At 42.1% G+C, this 25303-nt stretch overlaps 2 protein-coding genes and 1 pseudogene across 4 annotated transcripts in view; all 3 read right to left on the minus strand.

Annotated features, from left to right (window-relative positions):
* The window catches only part of MRAP2 (melanocortin 2 receptor accessory protein 2), a 150208-nt gene that overhangs the window by 74336 nt on the left and 50569 nt on the right, over positions 1-25303 (minus strand). Inside the window, exon 1 of one of the 3 annotated variants that reach the window (XM_089332947.1) lies at positions 22874-22986. The exons of 1 other annotated variant lie outside the window; for it this stretch is intronic. In XM_089332947.1, the coding sequence (XP_089189073.1) occupies positions 22874-22982 (109 nt within the window). In that variant the 5' untranslated portion in view covers positions 22983-22986. Of the gene's footprint in view, positions 1-22873; positions 22987-25303 lie in introns of those variants that run through there. One more of the 3 variants, XM_089332949.1, reaches the window with a different exon arrangement.
* CYB5R4 (cytochrome b5 reductase 4) overlaps positions 1-25303 on the minus strand; it is a 189966-nt gene that overhangs the window by 2661 nt on the left and 162002 nt on the right. The gene's annotated exons all lie outside the window — the stretch shown is intronic.
* LOC100341873 (cyclin-G1 pseudogene) lies at positions 5924-6788 on the minus strand (annotated as a pseudogene).

The following is a 25303-nucleotide window of genomic DNA, read 5'->3' on the forward strand; positions in this document are numbered from 1 at the left end:
AGGGTGTTCTTCCCTATATGTCTGTGTCTGTTTGACAGCCTCTAGAAATATCCTATCCGAAGCATCCAGACTTACTATATATGATAAGAGAACAAAATTTAGGATGTTGGAATTTATGCAACTCAAATATTTGATCCCCAATTAGGAGAACCAAAGCAGGATACCCACTTTGGAAGTTTTTGTATGTGACATACAAAACTTGGACCATTTCCAGTGAAGTTCCACAATAAGATTTCTTGAAAAGTAATTTTTTGGATTTTGAAATATAGACTGAGTACTCCCTCATCGAAGTTCTTGAAAGTAGAAGTGGTTTTCTTTGAATATTCATATTTGCCTATACACAATGAGACATCATTTCTTCATTTCTGTTTCAGATATGCCTTATGCACATAGTCTGAAGATAATTTTAAACAATGTTTTTTGTGCACCTGTGTTTTGACTACAACCTGTCATGTGAGGTCATGTGTGGAATTTTATACTTGTGATATAACATTGGTACTTAAAAACTTTTAAATTTTGGAGCATTTTGGATTAGGGATTCTCCAAGCCCATAGTAACAAGAGAATTGCCTTATTTGCAGTTTCACTGAGATTGACCCCATTTGGTATTGCTCCCATCATACTTGTAGGCAGTTCCAACCAAGAACACCTTACTGTGGATATTCACATTAGAATAATCCAATCTTTTAACTAAGCAATCAAACAAGCAGCTTTGAGAAAACAGAGTAGAGAGAAATAGTCAAACTGTTGTGGTTGATTCCTCCATTCTACCAGTTGAATTAAAAATATTAGGCCCTTAATTTGGGATTGTAAATACCATAATACTGACAACTACATGGTAATTGCTTTCACTTCCATAATTTTCCCTAACATAAAGAAAAATTTTAAGGATACAGCAAGTTTCAAAGAATTTTATTTTATATATTTTTTAAACATTTATTTATTTATTTGAAAGAGTTCACAGAGAGAGGAAAGGTAGAGAGAGAGAGAGAGAGAGAGAGAGAGAGATCTTCCATCTGCTGGTTCACTCCCCAATTGGCCGCAATGGCCGGAGCTGCGCCGATCCAAAGCCAGGAGCCAGGAGCTTCTTCCGGGTCTCCCACACTGGTGCAGGGGCCTAAGGACTTGGGCCATCCTCCATTGCTTTCCCAGGCCATAGCAGAGAGCTGGATTGGAAGTGGAGCAGCCGAGACTCGATCCAGGATGCCAGCACCGCAGGCGGTGGCTTTTACCTGCTAAGCCACAGCACTGGCCCCTCAAAGAATTTTAAAGTGACTATCATATATATCCCGCTGTTTAACCTCTCACTATGAATGTTTGCTCATGAATTTATCAATTAATCCAATCCTCTATTCTATCCATCCATCTTATTCTGATGCATTTCAAAATAAATTATAGATATCAATACATGTCTCCTAAAATATTTCAGTATTCATATCATTAACTAGAGATTTCCACATCTTTTAAAGCTATTGAGTAGACCACATAAACTACGAGATATTTATGGAGGAATTTATAGCACCCCCATGAGGATAGTTCCCTTCCTGTAAGTGTCCAGGTAGCATATTCCTTTCCCTGAGCATTTCAGTAAGTATCTAAAATATATGGAATAGGCGTTTGGCCTAGCAGTTAAGATGCTGATTGGAACTTCCACATGCCACATGCCATAGCACAGTGCCTAGCTTAGAGTCCTGGCTCCTCTTTTTTTTTAATATTTTATTTATTTATTTGAAAGGCAGAGTTACAGAGAGAGAAGAGAGATCTTTCATCCATGGTTTCCTCTGCAAATGACTACAACAGCCAGGACTGGGCCAGGCCAAAGCCACGATCCAGGAGCTGCTTCTAGGTCTCCCACATGAGTGGCAGAGGCCTGAGCACTTGGGCCATCTTCTGGGGCTTTTCCAGGTACACTGGCAGGACTGGCTCTGTTCTTAACTCCAACTTCTTGCTAATGCAGACTCTGGAAGGCATCGGGTAATGGCTAAAGTAGTTGGTTCCCTGCTACCCATGTGGGAGATCTGGATTGAGTTCCAAGCTCCAAGCTTTGGTTCAGACAAGGCCCAGTCATTTCATGTGGAGAGTGAACCAGTAGATTGTTAAAGTATGAGACAAGCACAGTTACACAGTTTATATTAAGATATTTTATAAATAGAATATCAGGAAATCCAAGATGGCTGAATAGGGCATAGGCTCTGAGATATGAAAAGGACAAAGAACCACATTTCCAGGGGCCTGATGGAAATTTTTGGTGAAGAACTGAAAAAAACAGTGAAGGATCTATGGGATGAGAGGAGAGAAGACAGAGACAATGCTGCTGCCAGTCACGTGGTGCAGTCAGCTGCTGGCTGTGAGCTGCCATCACACCAGGACAAGGGAGGAAGAGATTGCTGTGTGCCTTGTGTGCCCTGCTGCTTGAAGTTTTAGCTGAAAGGGAGTTCTACAGTCACCACTGAATTTTACTGCAGCCTGGAGAGCTGACTGGGGTCCAAGCAACTGTCAGGTGTGGAGCAGAGAAGCAGCCTTGTTTCTTCCCTCTCCCGTATTCCTGCAGAGTGCCATACTTGGCAGCAAAAAGTCAGGCTGTACTCCTCTGGTCTTCTCCTACCTGTATCAGAGTCAGCATCAGGAGGGGACGCCATTTTCTTACAGAGAAATGAGAGGAGATTGCAACAGCCTCAGTCACTGGTGACAGTGCTGAGGGAGAACCTTGTGGAGCACATGGAGTCTGGCCTGGAGCTCTAGCTGGGAGCAGGGAAGCCTGTGAAGGGAGAGCACATTGCCTGCTTCCCATCCCCCTCCACAAGGGCTCCCATCCAATAGAAGGGAAGATGCTCCATTCTAAAAGGTGAGTACAGCCAGCTGCAACTTGTGCATGTGGGGCTAGGAGTCTTTATCTGAGGGATAATTCCACAGTCCCCTGTCGCTCCCCCACTCGTGGAGGAACGACACCGGACCCTGAGCTGTTCTCTTTCCCCGGCCCTTCCCGGGTTTGCTGCCGCTCCTTCCCACCTCCGCGGAGGGGCAGCACCCCCGCCGCTTCCCCCGCTTCCGCGGAGGAGCGGCACCACCGGCCGGCTCTCTCAAGGGTTCCTCAGATGTTCCTACTGCATGTTGTCTCTCTCCTCCTTTATAGTCCTCTTCCACCAATCCCAACTCTGCTAGCATTCTCTCCCCACACGCTGAGCATGCTGCTCTCCTCCAATCAGGGGCAGGATCAGCTCCTGCAACTTGTTAGTCGAATTGGTGAGGTAGCTGTGTGGAAGTTGTTTACTCCCTCTCAGCGCCATATGGTGGGAGATCAGATGCATAGTTAGTCTTAGCAGTTCCAGTAGTTTAGTCTAGTCTCGGTAATCTCAGTATTTGTCCTCAGTATTTATTTGTCCACAGTCTTAGTACTTATTTGTCTCCTGGGTGACGGGCCCTGCCATGTTACGGGAGATGTTACGGGAGACTGTGCTCCCCACAGTCCCCATTGCTTTGAGTCTGGCCTGGAGGATTGGCTGAGGGCAAAGTGTGCACTTAAGCCTGAGAGGCACGCTCCTCCCCTCTATATCACTGGTGCCTGTATTGAAACTGCCAGGTGGAACACCAGCAGGCAGCTGGCTCTGGGAATGCCTCAGCTCTCTCCATGGATGCAGCAGCTCAGTCTCTTGGGGCTGAGAGTGGATCCCCTGTTCCCTGTGACTGGGGGAGCCTTGCCTACCATGATGTGGTTAATTTGGTGACTGCATGACAGGGCATGGAGTGTAACTAGGTCTCTGGGAAATCAATGAGTATAGCTTCAGAGGCTCAGATTTCCCTGAGTGCCTAGGGTGGATCATTGCATAGGGTTCTGTACTCACAATGAGGACTGCACAGACCCTTGGTATGGTTCTTACAAATGTGTGGCTAGGATTTGTAGCCACTGTAGGCTCACCCTGGGCATTGCTCATCTTGGCAGAGAGGAGGTGAGGCAGTTATCTCACCAACTGGCATGATCATATCCTCCCCATCGTTGACAACTTAGGAGATATACCATACCCAGTGTGGACGTCACCCTGGTCTCCTGAACCATACGCAAGCACTGACCAGATCTCCCTGGGCCCACCCAGCACACAACTCTGAATATCCACTGAAAGAGCAGACACTCCAGTAGTCACAGAAGCATATTTCAAAGATAAAATCCGTCAGAGGAGAAAACCAACAGTGGTTCCACAAATGCCTAAAAATAAATGTAGAAGCATGAGAAACATGAACAATGAAGACAATATTACTCCCCCAAAGGTACACAGCAAAAGCCCACAAGAGTATTTCAGGCATGGAAAGCCAACACACTCTGGAAAAAAAAAATGACCTAAATGAAAGATCTCTGTGAGTGAGATCCCAGTGGAAAGAACAGGTCATCAAAGAAGGAGATACCTTTCTCTGAAGGGAGAAGAGAACTTCTACTTTGACTATGACCTTGTCTAAATAAGATCGAAGTCGGCGAACTCAAAAGGCTTCCATAGCCTTAGCAACTCATGACAAGAGCCTAGGGTGATTACTGACGCCAAAAACAAGAGTGTCAAATTGTTAAGTCAACAACAGGAGTCACTGTGTACTTACTCCTCATGTAGGATCTCTGTCCTTAATGTGCTGTACATTGTGATTTAATGCTATAACTAGTACTCAAACAGTATTTTTCACTTTGTGTTTCTGTGTGGGTGCAAACTGTTGAAATCTTTACTTAATATATACTAAACTGATCTTCTGTATATAAAGAGAATTGAAAATGAATCTTGATGTGAATGGAAGGGGAGAGAGAGCGGGTGGTGGGAGGTAAGTTATGGGGGGGAAGCCATTGTAATCCATAAGCTGTACTTTGGAAATTATATTCATTAAATAAAAGTTAAAAAAATCAAAGAAAGAATTAAAAGACAAAAATTGGAAGACACTTCCATGTGTGCAGATTGGAAGAACTAAATGTTAATTAAATTTTGAGTGGAAAAAGATAAACCATTATTAATAGCCAAGAAATTTAAATGGCAAGAATGTATATGTAATGATCCCAAGTTCACTTTTTTATGCATGTAATAACTTTCCAGAATTCCAGCAGTGCTAGTAACTACGTTCTTGATATTGCAGTTTTCAGACACCCAGCATGGAGACTGATCTGCTATATCTTGCTTGTTCCTTAAATACACCTTCCAAGATCATATTGATTTTGCTTATAATTAACATTCTCAAATAAGACCGCATATAATCCAAAAATTTGTTCCTATTGTCCTACTCAGCTAATATATCTTTAAATGAACTACATCTTGGGTCTACATAGAAAAGATTATATGCAATAAGGAAATATGACTTTATTGCTCTTTTTTTAAACTTGGGCTGTTGAGGAAGATGCTTTTATTAATGCTTATTAATTAAATGGCTAACATATATCAGAGGTTAGATAATTGCTTAGGATACTGTAAATAGTAACTGTTTTCAAATAATCAGTGAAGTTACTCTCCCTATGCTATGGCAACTCATTTTCTTTACTTTGGTGATAAATGATATTTTTTGACAGGCTGAGTTAGACAGTGAGAGAGAAAGGTCTTCCTTCTGTTGGTTCACCCCCCACAATGGCCGCTATGGCAAGCATGCTGCACTGATCTGAAGCCAGGAGCCATGTGCTTCCTCCTGATCTCCCATGAGGGTGCAGGGCCCAAGCACTTGGGCCATCCCCCACTGCCTTCCCTGGGTCACAGCAGAGAGCTGGACTGGAAGAGGAGCAACTGTGACAGAACTGGTGCCCCAACCGGGACTAGAACCCGGTGTGCTGGCGCCACAGGTGGAGGATTAGCCTAGTGAGCCGTGGTCCCAGCCAATAAATGATATTTTAATTCTTCAATTTTACAAGAAAATTATAGCAGTGGATAATAGCCTCTATACAGACAATAACAATGATCCAAATTCACCAATTAAGGAACCACTGCAGGAATGGTTGGAAGATAAGTTATTCTGTAGTAACTATGCTTCAACTGCTGTGCAGTATGCCCAGAAACAATCCATTTCAACTTCTGAACATCTGGTTTGGAACACTTGCTTGGTGAACAGTTTGTTAAATGCTTGGATATAAGCTCTTGCCAGAAGGTCAAATCTCTGCAATTTACCTTGGAATGTTTCTGAAAACATTCTGCTCCTCTTGTTAACTCTATACACTTCTGTGCTTGGCTCTCCAATGCAATGATGGTGTCAATACAGAAGGCTTTGGTTAGAAAACAAGATCTTGTAGTGATGTGCCTGAAGTCCAGCTTCCATTCTTTCCAAATTAAGGCTATTTCTCCTTTGAAATGGCAAGTTCTCTTGAATGAGTGAATAACAGAGTTGCAGAAACTGAAAGGCAGCAGTAGCTTTGACTTTCCAACATACTTTCTCAAATACAATTCTTTCCATTTTCATTGAGTTTGAAACCAGGCACCTGTTCTGACTTATTTGGATCAAGTCAGTTGGGATATTTCTTTCCTCCTCTATTGATTTTACAGTCAAATCAAAGCAGCTGAGATGGACACATCCAAGGTGCTTGGGCTGTAACTTCATTTTGGACAGGTATCTGTCCAGTAAATTCACAGCTAGAGAAAATGTCTGTGTCGAAGCTAAAACACTTAGACTAAAAAGCTCTTTTCCTTCGAAGCCCCTCAGTCATGCAGTCATTCTGAGGCCATCATCATATGCAGACTCAATTGGTCTCCAGCTACAGACCTCTGGCTGACATCTAGACTCCTGTTCCAACAGAGTGTTCAGCTTTTATAGCAGTCTCGGAGAGTCTGCTGTTGTCAGTACCTCTATCAGGTGGACAGCAGCTGCAGCTCCTCAGTAGTAACCTCCCTCACCAGGCCTGCTCTCATCTCACCCAACTACATCAGCTTACAGAGGCCTTCGAGGGGACTCACAGATGAGAGGGAGAGGTCTGGTGAGGGGGCACCATCCTGGGCAGAGGTCTCCATGATGCTGCATAGATGACACTGCCCTCCTCAGGGTTAGCTCAGAGCCCTAGAAGAGCTAATATAATTACAATCCATACTCCTGAAAGCATTTTACAGATTCAACATGGCCCCAATCAAAATAAAAATGCATTCTTCTCAGGTCTAGAAGAAATGATGGTAAAATTCACACAGAAACACAAGAGACCCCAAATATCTAAAGCAATTTTAAACACCAAAAACAAAGCCAAAGGCATTATAATACCAGACTTCAAGATGTACTACGGGGCATTTATTGTAATCAAAACACCCAGGTACTGGCACAAAAATAGGCATGTAGACCAATGGAACAGAATGGAAAACCCTTTATCAGTCCACATATCTGCAACCAACTAATCTTTGGCAAAGCTAAAACCAATCCCTGGAGAAAGGACAGTTCTTCAACAAATGATGCTGGGAAAACTGGATCTCCACATACAGAAGTACGAAATCAGATCCCTGCTATACACCTTATACAAAAATCAACCAAAATAGATAAAGGATCTAATCTACAACTTGAGACCATCAAATTAGTAGAGGAAAACATCAGGAAAATGCTGCAAGACATTGGCTTGGGTAAAGACTTCATGGAAAAGACCCAAGAAGCACAGGCAAAAATAGACAAACGAGATTACATCAGGCTAAGAGACTTCTGCACAGCAAATGAAACACTCAACAAGGTGAAGAGGCAACCAGCAGATGTGAGAAAATATTTGCGAACTGCACAACTGATAAAGGATTAATATCCAGAATTTACAAAGAGTTTAAGAGACTCAACAACAAAACAAACAATCCAGTTAAGAAATAGGCAAAGGACTTGAACAGGCATTTCTCAAAAGCAAAATTCAAATGGCCAACAGATTCATGAAACAATGTTCAGGATCACTAGCCATCACAGGAATGAAAATAAAAAACCACAATGAGGTTTCACCTTACTTTAGGTAGAATGGGTATCATATAGAAATCAAAAACAATAAATGCTGGTGAAGATGTGAGGGAAAAGGCACCCTACTCCACTATTGGTAGGAATGTAAACTAGTACAGCCTTTGTGGAAGATAGTAAGGAGATTCCTCAGAATTCTGAAAATAGATCTACCATATGACCCAGCCATCCCACTCCTGAGAATTTTCCCAAATGAAATGAAATCAGCATATGAAAGTGTTATCTGTACACCCACATTTATTGTAGCTCAACTCATAATAGCTAAGATATGGAATCAACCCAGATGTCTATCAACTGATGGCTGGATAAGAAAATGTGGTATATATACACATAAAAAGAATGGAATACTACATTTTGCAACAAAATGATGCAACTGGAAATCATTATATTTAGTGAAATAAACCAGTCCCAAAAAGACAAATACAATATGTTTTCTCTGATCTGTGGTAACTAAGAGTCCAAAAACTGTAACATATAGGAGAGAAATTAACATTATTTACAGCCCTTGTCTCTATGTTAAGTAACAGTCTTTTTTCTTCTTACCATTTGTTGAGTCTTTACTTCGTGGAGGGTTAAACTTATGATTATAGAATAACTGAAAGTATGTCATTATAAAAATGAAAAGAAACAAGAAGAAGGAAGGAGGGGAGGTGAGGGTGTTGGTGGGAGGGAAGGTAGGGTGGAAAGTGTCACTATGCTCCTAAATCTGTATGTATGAAATACATGAAATTTCTTCACCTTATATAAAGAAAAAATGTTTTTAAAAACCTGACCTAACTAGAAATATAACTTGTAATATAAATTAGAAATAAAAATAATTTAAAATGTTAAAAATATAAATATACTATCAAGAAATTCACTGAGTCACCTTAGCTACAAATCTTGGCACTACCTCCCTCCCTGGGCATATGTACAGGAACTAGGGTTGGTATTATCTCAAAATTCAAGCCTCACAGGTTCCTAGCTGTCCTATAACTGCAATGAATGTGTTGTCTTACGGTTTCTCCAAAGGCCATCATCATCACCTCTCTAGTAGGGGGTCTTTCGTTCTGTTTTCCTATATTACAACTTTCCTTCACATATAACTTCAAACACTCACCAATAAAAATCCCATAAAACATGATCCTATATTTTACTAATAATTGTCTAACACTGTCTTTCCAAAGCACTCTTGCCCATCTATTTTCATAGAATACTGTGTATTGCAGAGGTTGTCCACATAAAATTAAAAGAAAATGGTTTAACTAAAACATGGAATTTCATTGATTAAATGGAGAGAGGTAGCAGGGACAGGAAACTGTCGATGAACTTAAAAATAATGAAATAATTACATCTCCAAAGAAAATCAAGAACACAGAAATGCATCAACTTGGGGAAGATGGGGTGGGTGTTTAGCTTGGCCATTGAGACACCTGTGTCTCACACTGGAGTGCCTGGATCTGCTGACTGGGCGAGGCTCTGGCCACTGTCTCTAGCTTCCCACTAATGCAAACCTTGAGCAGTGTTGGCTCAAGGAACCCAGCTGGGAGGACTGGATTGATTTCCTGGCTCCTAGTCCAGTCCCAGCTGTTGTGGGCAGTTGAGGAGTGTGTGGGAGGCTGAATCCGGAGAGGCCTAGAGGAAACTTCCTGAGCCTGCCTCGAATTTGAAAACCTGTCTTTAAGTTTCAAATCCCTGGTGGCAAACACCCCAGCCCCTGGGCACTTTTGCCTAAGGATCATTGAGGTGGTATAATAGGAGTGGCTAAAACCCTTTAACATCACATCACCCCACCCCTTGCCCGCATCCACTCTGTACCATCCGCTCTGTACCTCAGCTATATATACACCTCCCTTTTACAATAAAGTGAGATCCTGCTTCGAATGGGCTCCCCACCACGTCTGATTGTCCCCCAGGGTTCGGGGAGGCTGAGTGGCGGGTGGCGCACTTCCTCTCCTCGGCCAAGGCAAGCTGTGGGCAGCCTGTCTAATTCTCCTGTGGTGAAGAGTCACCGCAGAGGAGTGAACCAGCAGATGGTAGCTAGTTCTCTTATTCCCCTCACCCCATACCTCTATGTGTAGGTGTTTATCTGTGTGTTTATCTGTTTGCATACCTCTCAAATAAATCAACAAAAAATCTTCAAAAATAACTCAAGGAATATATGGCAAGGAAATAGGAGATGAAATACTGACTGAACATCAAAAAGGAAACCTGTTGAAGTGAAATGGACACTATGGGAAACAGTAACTTGATCAGCATAGCCCTGACTGTTAATGAACAACTTAATACATTATCCCTCTTAGTAGTTTTTTGTCTGTTCTACTTAATATGACTGGTTTAATTCTGTAATTAATACACAGTTATTCTTAAGTGTTGAAAATTAACTGAAATGTGATCCCTGTTAAACATAAGAGTGAGAATAAGAGATGAAAGAGATGTATAATTTGGGACATGCTCAAGCTGACTTGCCCCAAATGGTAGAGTTAGAAACATACCAGGGGATTCCAATTCAATCCCATCAAGGTGGCATGTACCAATGCCATCTCACTAGTCCAAGTGATCAATTTCAGTTCGCAATTGATCATAATGAAAGGACTAAGAGTCAAAGGGAGCACATAAACAAGTCTAGTACCTGCTAACACTAACCGATAGAATAAATAAAGGGGAGAGTGATCCAACATTGGAAGTGAGATACTCAGCAGACTCATAGAATGGCAGGTGTCCTAAATAGCACTCTGGCCTCAGAATCAGCCCTAAAGGCATTCGGATCTGGCTGAAAAGCCCATGAGAGTATTTCAGGCATGGAAAGCCAACACACTCTGGAAAAAGATCTCTGTGAGTGAGATCCCAGTGGAAAGAACAGGTCTTCAAAGAAGGAGGTACCTTTCTCTGAAGGGAGGAGAGAACCTCCACTTTGACTATGACCTTGTCTAAACAAGATAAGAGTCGGAGAACTCAGAGGGCTTCCATAGCCTTGGAAACTCATGACTGGAGCATAGGGAGATTACTGATGCCTTAGACAGGAGTGTCAATTGGTAAAGTCAACAACAGGAGTCACTGTGCACTTACTCCTCATGTAGGATCTCTGTCCTTAATGTGCTGTGCATTGAGATTTAATGGTATAACGAGTACTCAAACAATATATTTCACTTTGTGTTTCTATGGGGGTGCAAACTGTTGAAATCTTTACTTAATGCATACTAAACTGATCCTCTGTAAAAAAAAAAAAAAAAAAAGAAAAGAAAAAGAAAAAAGAAATTGTCAACTCCCAACTTGACTCTCACTGGGATTAAACATGACAATAGGTCTGATCTGATTTCATCATCATTTAAAAAAAATCATCTATTATTTTTCACTTTATGTTTCTGTGTGGGAGCAAACTGTTGAAATCCTTACTTAATGTATACTAAGCTGATCTTCTGTATATTAAGATAATCGAAAATGAATCTTGATGTGAATGGAAGGGGAGAGGGAGTGGGAAGGGGGAGGGTTGTGGGTGGGAGGGACGGTATGGGGGGGAAGCCATTGTAATCCATAAATGGTACTTTGGAAATTTATATTCATTAAATAAAAGTTTAAAAAAAAGAAAAAGAAAAAAAGAAATAAAAAAAAGTATGCCTTAAGGCAGAGGAAAAAAAAAACAAACCTAATAAAGCCTTATGGATTAATAACCAGTCCCAAAGGGACAAATATCATATGTTCCCCCTGATGGGCGACAACTAACTGAGCACCAAAGGGGAAACCTGTTGAAGTGAAATGGACACTATGAGAAACAGTGACTTGATCAGTTGATGTACAATGTAATACTTTATCCATTTTAGTATTTTCTCTTTGTTTTGTTCTAGTACTATTGGTTGAACTCTGTAATTAACACACATTATTCTTAGGTGTTTAAATTTTAACTGAAAAATGATCCCTGTTAAATATAAGAGTGGGAATAAGAGAGGGAGGAGATGTACAATTTGGGACATGCTCAATTGGACTTGCCCCAAATGGTGGAGTTAGAATCATGCCAGGGGATCCCAATGCAATCCCATCAAGGTGGCATGTACCAATGCCATCCCACTAGTCCAAGTGATCAATTTCAGTTCACAATTGATCACACTGATAGGTCTAAGAGTCAAAGGGATCACACAAACAAGTCTAGTGTCTGATAATACTAGCTGATAGAATCAAAAATGGAGAGAACAATCCATCATGGGAAGCAGGATACACAGTAAACTCATAGAATGGCAGATGTCCTAAATAGCACTCTGGCCTCAGAATCAGCCCTTAAGGCATTCAGATATGGCTGAAGAGCCCATGAGAGTATTTTAGTAATGAAAAGCCAAGACACCCTGGGAAAAAAAAAAAAAAAAAAAAGGAAGACCTAAATGGAAGATCTCTGTGAGTGAGATCCCAGTGGAAAGAATGGGGCCATCAAAGAAGGAGGTACCTTTCTCTGAAGGGAGGAGAGAACTTCCACTTTGACTATGACCTTGTCTGAATAAGATCAAAGTCGGCAAACTCAAAAGGCTTCCATAGCCTTGGCAACTCATGACTAGAGCCTAGGGAGATTACTGACGCCATAAACAAGAGTGTCAAATTGTTAAGTCAACAACAGGAGTCAGTGTGTACTTACTCCTTATGTTGGATCTCTGACCTTAATGTGTTGTCCAATGTGAATTAATGCTATAACTAGTACTCAAACAGTATTTTACACTTTGTGTTTCTGTGTGGGTGCAAACTGATGAAATCTTTACTTAATAGATACTGAATTGATCTTCTGTATATAAAGATAATTGAAAATGAATCTTGATGTGAATGGAATGTGAGAGGGAGTGGGAGATGGGAGGGGTATGAGTGGGAGAGAAATTATGGGGGGGGTAAGCCATTGTAATCCGTTAACTGTTACTTTAAAAATTTATATTTACTAAATAAAAAATTTAAAAAAAAATAAAAAAAGAGAAATATTGGCTGGGGGAAACCAGCAGACAATTAGAAGATCAAAAAATATAAAAGAAACCATGCAAAATTAGAGGAAGCATAAATGAAATAAAAACAGATACTGTAAAATAAACAGAATGAAATGGAATTTCACTTATTTAAAAGTTCAAACAATAGGGAGAAAATGATAAAGATACAGATACTGGAAATCCAGTGCTTAGCTGTAATTATCAAATAATGAAACAATACTTAATAGGGTATTAATGGTTCAGAAACAAAATGGCAAATATAATATACCACAGAAACAGAGAGATATATGCCTCCAATATAAAATTGATTAAACTACCACAGATTAAAATAAAATAGGAAAGTGGGAAAAGGCAGGAGAAAGTATACATATAATTTTCTTTAATAATCCTGAGTCAAAAGATATTTATTTAAGGCTATAAATAAAGTAATATAAATACGAGCTATATAAATGGTACGAAGAAAAAATAACATTGAACAAAATTGGGAGGTGTGTGGGAGTGAGTTAGTGGAAGGATGTGGAAAAAAGTTTACTATTGCTCATAGTGGGGAAAAATAGATAATGTCTCTAAAGAAACAAAGCTAAGGGTATTGTAGACCCATAATTACAGAAGCAATCACAAAAGGAAAACACTATACTTCCTAAATATCAGAAGAATCATCCACAATGTAAAATAAAGGGAAGAAAATCAATTACAGAGGGAAATACTTTTGGAAATTGACAAAACTGGCAAATTATAAATAATATAATGAATTAAGAGCACATGTGTCTTTCATAACAATAAATAAGCAACCTTAACTCATATATTAAAGGAAAAAGAACTACAGATTAGATAAAAAAGTAAAATAGAACTCCAAGGTGTGTGCACAAGACTCAGCAAAGACAGAATGATTCATAAAGATGGAAAATTAAAGCTGTAAGTATGACCAGAAGAAAGCAGGAATTACGGCAATATCAAAAATACCAAACGTAAGTGAAAAAGCATCAAATGATACAATGAAAAGGAACTTTATAATCCTAAAATCAATTCTCATAATTCAGAAATGCAGGAAAAGGTCCATGATATAATTTTGAGTTTTTAAATTTCTTGAGACTTATGTGTTCTATCCTAGAGAATGCTCATGTGCGCATAGAATGGATCCGTTTCTTCAACTGTCAGATTTTTGTTAGGATGATCTGTCCACTGAGGAAAGTGGGGTGTTGGAGTCCCCCACTATTATGTACAGGAGTTTCTCTCTCCATTTAGATCCAGTAATGCTTGTTTTATTTAATCCAGTGTTCTACATATTTTTTTTTTTTTTTGACAGGCAGAGTGGACAGTGAGAGAGAGAGACAGAGAGAAAGGTCTTCCTTTGCCGTTGGTTCACCCTCCAATGGCCGCTGCGGCTGGCGCACTGCAGCCGGCACACTGCGCTGATCTGTCAGGAGCCAGGTGCTTATCCTGGTCTCCCATGGGATGCAGGGCCCAAGCACTTGGGCCATCCTCCACTGCACTCCCGGGCCACAGCAGAGGGCTGGCCTGGAAGAGGGGCAACCGGGACAGAATCCGGCACCCCAACTGGGACTAGAACCCGGTGTGCCGTTGCCGCAAGGTGGAGGATTAGCCTAGTGAGCCGCGGCGCTGGCATTACATTTACTTTTACAATTGCTACATCTTCGTGGACTGATTCCTTGATCATTACATAGTGATCTTTGACTCTTTTTACAGATTTTCTCCATTTCACCTACTCTTGCTTGCTTTGGGGTTCTGTTTGCAAGAATATCTTTCTCCAACCATTCACTTTCAAGCTGTTTGTGTCTTTTACTTGTGAAGTGAGTTTCTTGTAGGTAGCATGTTGCTGCATATTTTTTTTAATCCATCTCAGCCACTCCATTATCTTTTAATTGGAATAAATACCAGAAAAGCTGACACAACTTTGTCTCTAGTAGGAGATTTTAATTCAGCTCTCAATCATGAGAAATCATTTGGCAGAAAAACAAGTATGTAGGAGATTCAAAAATAACAAAATTAATAAAGGTGATACATTAATGAATACTAAATATCCAGAAAATACAGAATACATCTTTTTGTTCAAGCATTTTTAGTGCAATCAGAATACATTTTTGGTAAAATTACCAAAACTTACTAAATTAGGCCACCAAAAAATCCTAATAAGTTCTTTGCAATGAGTTTTTCCATTCAAAAAAATGGATTCCAGGTCTTGTTTTTCCTTCAGGAATGTGTTGTCATTTACTCCCTCTAGGTGTTGCCTAATTATTGGTACATTTATTTCTGATATTTTATCTTACTTATAACTATAATAAATAGGCTCATTCACTCCAGAATATTATTATATTGCCTATATACAGAGAGCAACTTGCATACATGCATACTTTCTGCACATTAATTTTATATACTTCTTTAGCAAACTGTAGATTTTTCAGCTGATGGTTGTTAGTGGTGGTTTTGTCCTAATCAGCTGTGCGACCACCCTGTAGTCCTGCGGAAAGCAGGGTTGAACTTCCAGTTCAGTCATAACTCATTTCAAAGCTGTGCTAATTAGAACCATCATATTTTTTTTATATAAAATGCATCTTGCTAAGGTCAGAGTCAATCTTACAGTAGAAGAGGAGGTTGAAAATCTGAGTCTGAAAGGCTTGGACTTCTACTCTATTCTTTTGGTACAGAATAGTATGTCTAGACTTTGTTATTGCAGGAGCTGGGGAGGTAGTCTCTTTTTAAAGCTGAGAAAATAAAATTTTCAAACCAGAGGTATGCATGGTGCCTAATATAATTTGATGTGTGTATATATAATATAATATATTGAATACTTCTATTTAAAAAAGTGAATGGGGAAAACATTTCATAATCTAATTACCTTTCATCATCTAAAGAGTCCAATAAATAAAGGAGTTTGTTTGCAGAACACAAAAAAAGCCACCAATATCCCCTGCTCTGTTTGTCGTTATAGATGATGTTAAAAGATGGGATCTGTAGCTGGAGGAGCCTGGTGTTCTGCCTAAGAATGGGAGAGGGGAGGGAGGTGAGGCTGGAGGGAAGGAGGTGGGAGTGCAGGAGAGGGGAGACTCAGCCACAGCCACAGAGGAAGACACAAGACGATGTCCCTACAGGAAGGATGGGCAAGGCCCCGAACTCCATGCTGGACAGCAGCTTCCCCACAAAACCTTTAGTAAAATGTCCATTCCTCACCAGAGTTCATGCAGGTGCTTTTGGCTGGGGGAGTAAGGAGACCCTGGAGTTCTTCCTGGAATGAGTCAAAAGCCGTCCAGAAGGCCCAGCATCTGTCTCACACAATACTGACAGTCTTTTGGTTTCCTATAAAACCAAAGGGGCCCCACTAATTTCACCACTGTCAGAGCTAAAAGAAAAACATAAACCCCAAACCCCGTGTGTTGTGTGCTTCCACAGGGGTCTGCTGTTGGTCACTTGCCACAGTGGTGTTGACACTTGGAGTCAGTAATGGATCAGCTCTTTAGAAATCCCCGAGACAGGGATTAATCTGCTCTGCAGTTACATTCAACTGGAGCAGCTTCACGGAGAGAGCTGTAAATATTTCCCTTGGAAATCAGAACCATCCAATATAGGGCTGTTGCTGTAGTAAAATCCTCCATCCTGACTGAACAAATTGGTTGCTATGGTTACAGAGTTAGCAGCAGCAAGTGGCAGAAAATCATTTTCCATCCTCAGCACGATGTCTTCCCCTTTTTAAAAATAATGCCCACACGTAGGCAGGCAAAACAACCTAAAAGGTAACTCCTAACTGCCAACACTCCAGAATTCACAAACACAGCTTCTTACCTGCTCCACTAATCCATCTGCCCACACTGCGCCATCACACGATCCCACCCCTTCCTATAAGTCTCCCTTCTTTTTGGACCTGTTTGACAGGCACAACGTCAGTCTAGAGTTCTTCACAGGTGACCATGTGATCCAGGGCCAGGTCAGTCTCAATAACCCTCCCGGGGTTCCATTGAACCACACTTCAAGTCCAATTGCAGACAAGTTCAGCTGGATCCCTACCTGTGAAGACAAGTGAATCATTTTCCCCTCTAACACGACTGAATTCTCCAAGTTCTTTATTGCGTTTCGGGGTAGGACCACTTTCTCTATATGCCTCAGATTCGTAATTCTGTGAGTTCTTTTTTTTTTTTTTTTTTTTTTTTTTTTTGACATGCAGAGTGGACAGTGAGAGAGAGACAGGGAGAAAGGTCTTCCTTTGCAGTTGGTTCACCCTCCAATGGCCACCACAGCTGGCGCGCTGTGGCCGGCGCACCGCACTGATCCCATGGCAGGAGCCAGGTACTTATCCTGGTCTCCCATGGGGTGCAGGGCCCAAGCACTTGGGCCATCCTCCACTGCACTCCCTGGCCACAGCAGAAAGCTGGCCTGGAAGAGGGGCAACCGGGACAGAATCCGGTGCCCCGACTGGGACTGGAACCCGGTGTGCCGGCGCTGCAAGGCGGAGGATTAGCCTAGTGAGCGCCGGCTCTGTGAGCCCTTTTAACTTCCCCAGTTCCACTTGTGCTCCGCAGGTCCCACCAGCTGCTAAATTATTGAGATACTTCTTTGTCATGTTGCTTGTCTTCAGCCCTTGCTCTGCAACTTTTCCAACACAGAAGCTTCATGACAGACACTTCCTGTGCTAACCACTCCCCTGCCATCATACTGACTTTCTGGTCCGTCTCCCTATGACCTGTATTTTCATCCCCTTATTTTAGTGTTGAGATCCAAGCATGTTTTATGTTCTCAACCTTTAAAAACAGAGAACTCTGAAGGATTGAACCTGCTCCTGTTGAAGAAACAGACGGCTGCCTTAGGGTAGAAGGTCTGAAAGTGAGCGGAACTGTTGTTGCACAGGGAGTGAGGGGAATAATTTGTCTGTTAATTCAGCACAGAGGAAGGAAGTAGGAGCCAGAAGAGTGGAATCTCCAACACTTGAAAGAAGTGGGTAGAGTCATAAAGTGCCTGGATAAAGTGTGTTTCTCTCTCTGCTTGTGTCTATTTTGTGTGTTGTGTGTGTGCACATGTTTGGCAACTGGTGAGAATGTATGCTTATCGCTGTGACTCACACGATCAGCCAGTTGTTACACTTCGCAGAGAAAGGAGCTAAGGAAAAGCTATGACTAAGTCAGAATCGTTAGAAATTCTCCAAATCTCTTTGCCATGTGTTCAAGGGTCTGATGCGAATTTACACAAACCTCTAAGGATACCCCAGCTGATGGTTGGCCTGTGTTTTACTAAATTTATGTAATTTCATCAGCTGCCTTTAATCCTTTCTGGACAAAGTGACAGCATAAAAAGAAGTAAATAAGTACATTTTTAAAGAGTGTGAAAAAAATGGTACAATTTATACTTGTACATTATGCTTGCAACTTCATAAAACTATTCGTTGGAAAAAATAAATATAATAAGATAATCTATTCTATTGGATAATGGGATTAGAGCTAATTTTCCCAATTCTTTTTTTAACATTCTTGAATATGGCTACATTATTTAAATTTTAAAAAGACAATTATAAAGGCTATTTAGCAATGTGAGGAACTGTTCATGATGGATTATTAAATTTAACAAGTAATGCATCAGTATGTCTACAGCAATGTAAAATAAAAATTCATGTATCTATGACATAGCAGGGATATTAAAAATGGCCACTTTGGTTCAGGATGTTTATCAGGGGCACCTCGGGCAGAGGAAGAAGTCTGGAAGAACTGCTGTACTCCAGCTGTCCCCTACCAGGCCACAATGCCCAGCCTGTGACTCCTACCCCAGTCAGTCAAGGCATGCGGGCCACTCAGGGAAGAGGTGACCTTGGGAGAGGCAGTCCATTGCCTGCAGGGGCTGCTAGCTTACGGATGTCTGCCAAGAAAGCTCCCAGTAGATCTGAGCCACACATGGCCATATCTGGGACAAAAATGAAAAGATTTTGTATAAAACAGTAGGAAAAAATGTCATTCAAAGGATTTTTTGGGTAAAAATCATTTTTACTTTGTTGCATATCTTTTTTATATACAATGGCTTTTTTATAGTACTAATCTCATAGCACTGTTGTGAAGATTAAAAAATCACCCTTTTTCCCCACCTTCCTGGCATTGGAAATGATGTGAAGATGTGAGGCTGGAATTGTGCTAGTTTGTGATATACCATGACAATCAAGAGGACAGAAGCCCAAATACCCTAAGGATGGAGAAGCAGAAGTGTAATTATACCGATGGTGTAACCCATGAGGTAACCAGTAACTATCTTCATGGACTTTGTTATTTGCAGCTAAAATCTTTCCTAATGAATATCTAGGAAAGTAAGGATAGAGGGAAGATTTGGAGGAAAGAAATACATGAAGTTTATAAACTGAGTTTAGGTTCTGTATGTTATCAGGATTATGTGAAATTTGGAACGTAACGAAGGCCATTTATTGATATGATCACTTGTGACTGTTTCTAATTGATGCCTTGATTTGCTAAATACTTCCCTGCTCAAGACACAAAACAATCCTTCCTATGCCTCTAAGCTACATAAAGCAGGTGCTTGTAGGGGAAAAGAAGCGGTACTAAAGAGATTTCTGTTTATAGGTTTATATCAGTGTGTCCATTAAAAAAAAGTTGTTCCTAAAACTTTTGCAGGAAGATGTGCATCCTGGTAATTCCGAATTTCATCCATAATTTGAAATATGCCTTTTATGTCCTCTTCATTATTCCAAGGTCTATTACCCATGGAGCTGGGAAAAGACACTTGAATTTCCATTTCCATTTCCTTTTTTTTTTTTTAAGATTTATTTACTGACTTGAGAGGCAGAGTTACAGAGAGAGGGAGAGACAGAGAAAGAGGTCTTACATCTGCTGGTTCACTCCCCAGATGGCTGCAATGGCCTGAGCTGAGCCTATCAGAAGCCAGGAGCCTCATCCAGGTCTCCCACGTGGGTGCAGGCAACCACCTGAGCCATCCTCCACTGCCTTCCCAGGCCACTATCAGAGAGCTGGATCAGAAGAGGAGCAGCCGGGACTCAAATGGGCACCCAAAAGGGATGACAGTACCACAGGTAGATGCTCAACCTACTAAGCCACAGCATTGGCCCCAAATTTCCATTTCTTTTGAGAGCTACATAAACATGATGTCTTCAGAGACTCCCTGTGGAGCACAGGGAAAAAATCTGGGAATGAGGGGCAAAGGTCATTGGCCGGAATTCTCCCATTCAATGAGAAGTGGAGGTAAACATGGACCTTAGGGATCCCTAAAGTTTTTTTGAAGGTTTTTATTTAATGAGTATAAATTTCATATATACAACTTTTAGGAATATGTTTCTTCCCCCCATTTGCACCCTCTCACCCCTACTCCCATCCCACCTCCTACTCCCTCTCCCATTCCATTTTTCATTAAGATTCATTTTTAATTCACTCTATACAGAAGACTAACACTATACTAAGTAGAGATTTTAACTGTTTGCACCCACACAGACACACAAAGTATATAGTTTGAAGACAAGTTTTACCATTAATTCTCATAGTATACCTCATTAAGGACAGAGGTCCAACATGGGGAGTAAGTGCACAGTGACTCTTGTTGTTGATTTAACAACTGACACTCTTATTTTTGATGTCAATGACCACCTGAGGCTCTTGACATGAGCTGCCAAGGCTATAGAAGCCTTTTGAGTCCACAAACCCCGTTGGTATTTAGACAGGGCCATATGCAAAGAGGAAATTCTTTCCTCCCTTCAGAGAAAAGTACATCCTTCTTTCTACTGGGGTCTTGCTCACAGAGATCTTTCATGCAGAACCATTTTTGCCACTATGTCTTGTCTTTCCATGACTGAAATGCTGTCATGGGGATTCCTAAAGTTTTACTCTTCATCCTTACTGTCTAAATGATGCTTTTTATCAGAGGTATATTTACACTTTTTTTATAAAAGATTTATTTTATTTATTTGAAAGAGAGAAAGAGAGAGATAGAGAGAGGAAAGAGAGGTCTTCCATCCGCTGGTTCACTCCCCAAATGGCCGCAATGGCCAGAGCTGAGCTGATCTGAAACCAAGAGCCAGGAGCTTCTTTCTGGTCTCCCACGTGGGTGTAGGGTCCTTGGGCCATCCTCTGCTGCTTTCCCAGGCACCAAAGCAGGAAGCTGGATTGGAAGTGGAGCAGCTGGGACACAAACTGGCACCCATAATGGGTTGTGGGCACTGCAGGCTGGGGCTTCAACCTGCTGTGCTCAGTGCTGGCCCCAATTTAAAGTCTTTAATGTATCTCATACTAGGATGCTTCAAAAAATCACAGAAAATGCATATTATAAAAATGCACGTATTAGGCTGGCGCCGCGGTTCACTAGGCTAATCCTCCGCCTTGCGGGTTCTAGTCTGGGTTGGGGCGCTGGATTCTGTCCTGGTTGCCCCTCTTCCAGGCCAGCTCTCTGCTGTGGCCAGGGAGCGCAGTGGAGGATGGCCCAAGTGCTTGGGCCCTGCATCCCATGGGAGACCAGGAGAAGAACCCGGCTCCTGCCATTGGATCAGCACGGTGCGCCGGCCACAGAGCACCAGCCGCGGCGGCCATTGGAGGGTGAACCAACGGCAAAGGAAGACCTTTCCCTTTGTCTCTCTCTCTCACTGTCCACTCTGCCTGTCAAAAAAAAAAAAAAATGTACGTATTAGGCTGGAGCCGCGGCTCACTTGGTTAATCCTCCGCCTGCGGTGCCGGCACCCCGGGTTCTATCCCGGTTGCTCCTCTTCCAGTCCAGCTCTCTGCTGTGGCCTTGGAAGGCAGTGGAGGATGGCCCAAGTGCTTGGGCCCTGCACCCACATGGGAGACCAGGAGGAAGCACCTGGCTCCTGGCTTCGGATCGGTGCAGCATGCCAGCCATAGTGGCCATTTTGGAGGTGAACCAATGGAAAGGAAGACCTTTCTCTCTCTCTCTCACTGTCTAACTCTGCCTATCAAAAAAATGCACAAATTAAAAAAAACTTGCACCAAAATAACTTGTACCTTAATTCCATTTCTCCCACAAAGTTTAGTGGCACCTGCATCCCATATGGGCGCCAGTTGGAGTTCCAGCTGCTCCACTTCCCATACAGCTCTGTGCATTGGCCTGGGAGGGCAGCAACGCTTGGGTCCCGGAACTCATTTGGGAGACCTAGAAGAAGCTCCTGGTTCCTGGCTTCAGATCAGCCCAGATCTGGCCATTGTGGCCATTTGAGGAGTAAACCAGCAGATGCAAGACCTTTCTTGTGTCTCTGCCTCTCTGTAACTCTGCCTTTCAAATAAATAAATCTTAAAAAAAAAAAAGGTTACAGAAATTAAAGTTCCCTGGATTCTTATTGCAGATGAGTTTCAAGAATTGTAGGGTTCTGAAGTTGAACATTTATGAAAACTGAGACTGAATGCTTGAGTTGGCTTCTAAGAATTAGAAACTCGTTTCCAAAAGAAACGGATGCAATGATCCAAGCTCAGCTTTACTGAGCTCACACACACTGATACCCGTAAGAACGATGTCAATTATTTAGCAAGATGTTTCTCCAAGGTGGTGACACATTTCTGGTTTCCTCAGACACCCTAAATCCTATTTTGTCATGGCTCTTAACTGCATGTGGATGACTGTACCTGTGTCCCAGTGAAATGATTTCTCAAGTCCTGGCTGAAATTCAGGGGATTAGCAGAAAAGCTCTGCTGTTCTTTGCTGGAATTGTGCTTCTCCTCCATGTCTCAGTGCTTTCCAGCTCTGACATACTGGCGTATCTTTGCAAATTTGTCTCATGGCTGCTCACAAGCTTCAGAATTTTTCTTGGACCCACCAAATGCTGCACAACATCTACCCATATCATATCCATGTAGCTTAGCTCAACTCTAAGGATCTGCTGGCTGCCTCATCTTAACCCCTTTGGTGACTCTGGAACCAGAAGGTGGTACACCAGAAAGCCTCCCTATGATCTGAGTGCCCGTGTGCCCGGCGAGCTCATACCTTTGTTCATGCTTCCCTGAACACCCTCTGCTCATCAGAAATGCCTCAGAAGTGCCCAGCGATACACATAAGTTAAACAGGAGGAGTCCTTACCTTCAGGGTTGCTTCCAAGGCACTGAATCAGATCAAATGACCAGAGCTGGTAAAGAAAAGCCTGCATGAGCAGAATTGTGCAAATCCGGAACAGGTGCAGCAAATACATCCTGACTAGTGAGTTACTTTTCAATCCCAAGCTAAAGAACTTGGCATAGAAGGGAACAATTTTAATTTGGCATGAGGAAGGAAAATACTTGGCAAAGAGACAAAGTGATTCCCCCTAATTCATAAAGTCCATGAACTGGAGGCAAAAACAAAGCTATAGAGCACTTTGTCTCAAATTACAGATTATTCCTGAAATTCTTATAGTTTAAATGGAGGTAGGATGATAGCAGGCAGTGTTTCCCAAAGTGTGGGCTGAGAGCCCCAGGTGGGGTAGGGGTAGGAGTTTATTTAAAATACAATTTCTTCTCTAGCTGCATTACAATGAAGCTAATGTTGCTCAGAAACAAACAAGTGAAAAAGAAAAGAAAATGCAATATCTCATCTCTGAGAATAGAATCAGACTCTGGGAGGGACAGTGGGAGATGAAGCCATGAGTGTGTAGGTACTTGAACTGGACCCTCAGATGTAGGGAATCTGGAATTTTACAAACATCATCTGTGTTTCCCAAATGTGCCTGGAGCTATGAGGCTCTTGTTGGACAGATCCCAGGTACCTCCCCTAGAGATTCAAGTTCAGTAGGGGTGAGGCAAGGGCTGGAATCTGTGTTTAACAAACGCCCCCAGAGGATTGTTAGGATGGGGCAAGTTTGGGGATCTCTCAAAGGAGGTGATTGCTTAGAGCACATCCCAGTTATACTCTAAAATAAGCAAGCTGATATTTATAAATCCTTACTAAACTATTCAAGCCTACTTCTAAACAGTCTTCTGAGGTAGGTGGTATTACGATCCCTATTTTATGGAGCAGAAAAATGAGAGCTAGCCAAAACAACTTGAGATCACACATCTAGTGAGTGGTAAAGGAAGAATTTGAATTCAAATCACAGGAATCTAAAAAAAAAAAAAAAAAAAATCCCTGCCCTTTCCCATGGGAACCTGTTTCTTTAAATACCAGGCAACTTCCAGAACTCTGTCTACACCTGTGAGGTGCTCTGCTGTTGGATGAACCAGGACCTCCTCATCTGTTTTGCAAAGTGCTTTTAATGCTAAAACCTTACCATTAGGTTTTCACTGAAAAATGTTTTACTGCTGGTCACAGTATACACCAAATTCACCACAAGTTTCTACACCAATTATTCCTTTCAGGAGTCAAGAGTGGGTGGCCCCAAATCTCCCAGCCATGAAACAGTCGCCACGCTCAGCACAGATGCAGCCCAGTACCATTTTCTCACGGCCTGTGTCATCCCTCCCTCCACCCTCCCCTTTCACCCCTTGGCAACCACCGATCTATCACTGTAGACTGGTTTGCATTTTCCAGCATTTTACACTAACGTGATTGTGCAGGCTATGCTCTGTCTGGCTTTTAAAAATATTTTGAGATTCAATCCATGTTGTTGTATATATCCACAGTTAATTGTTTTTATTACTAGGTAGTGCCCCACTGCGTGGATACACCAACATTGTTCATCCAGTCATCTCGATGGGCATTTGGACTGGTTCCAGTTTGAGGCCATTATGAGTAAACTGCTACGTGTAGCTTGTTTACAAGGCCTTGTGTGGATCTGTGCTTTCCCAGCTTTGGTGAAACACTGAGGGGAAAGGCCACAAGGTCGACTGCAGATCTGCTTTTATTTTTAAGAAACCGCCACACTGTTCTGGGATAGCTGTGCCAACTTACCTTCCGTCCACAGGTTAGGCTCAGGAGAGTTCTCTAGACCTGCCACAACTCAACATAGTACCAGTCAACATAGTACCAGTCCAACAAGTGTTTAGTGAACCCCATCTGTGTGCTTACAACTAAGGTTTCCTTTTTTTTTTTTTTTTTTTTTTTGACAGGCAGAGTAGACAGTGAGAGAGAGAGACAGAGAGAAAGGTCTTCCTTTGCCGTTGGTTCACCCTTCAATGGCAGCCACGGCTGGTGTGCTGCGGCCGGCGCAGCGCGCTGATCCGAAGGCAGGAGCCAGGTGCTTCTCCTGTTCTCCCATGGAGTGCAGGGCCCAAACACTTGGGCCATCCTCCACTGCACTCCTGGGCTATAGCAGAGAGCTGGCCTGGAAGAAGGGCAACCGGGACAGAATCCGGCGCCCAGACCGGGACTAGAACCCGCTAGGTGGAGGATTAGCCTATTGAGCCACAACGCCGGCCATAACAACTAAGGTTTTCTAAACAATAACAACGTGTAAGCATGTCTCTGTCTCTGCTGAACTGTAAGTGATGAGTTCATCGACCTGCCAAGACCAGCACTGAGGGGAGGGGCCTCCAACTGAAGTTTCTTGCCCACACAGGCATGAGTGTAGTACATCTGCTCACTGAGATCCTGACACCA

Source organism: Oryctolagus cuniculus, chromosome 5 (assembly GCF_051225735.1).
Source record: "Oryctolagus cuniculus isolate XC-2025 breed Fujian yellow rabbit chromosome 5, ASM5122573v1, whole genome shotgun sequence".
NCBI lineage: Eukaryota > Metazoa > Chordata > Mammalia > Lagomorpha > Leporidae > Oryctolagus > Oryctolagus cuniculus.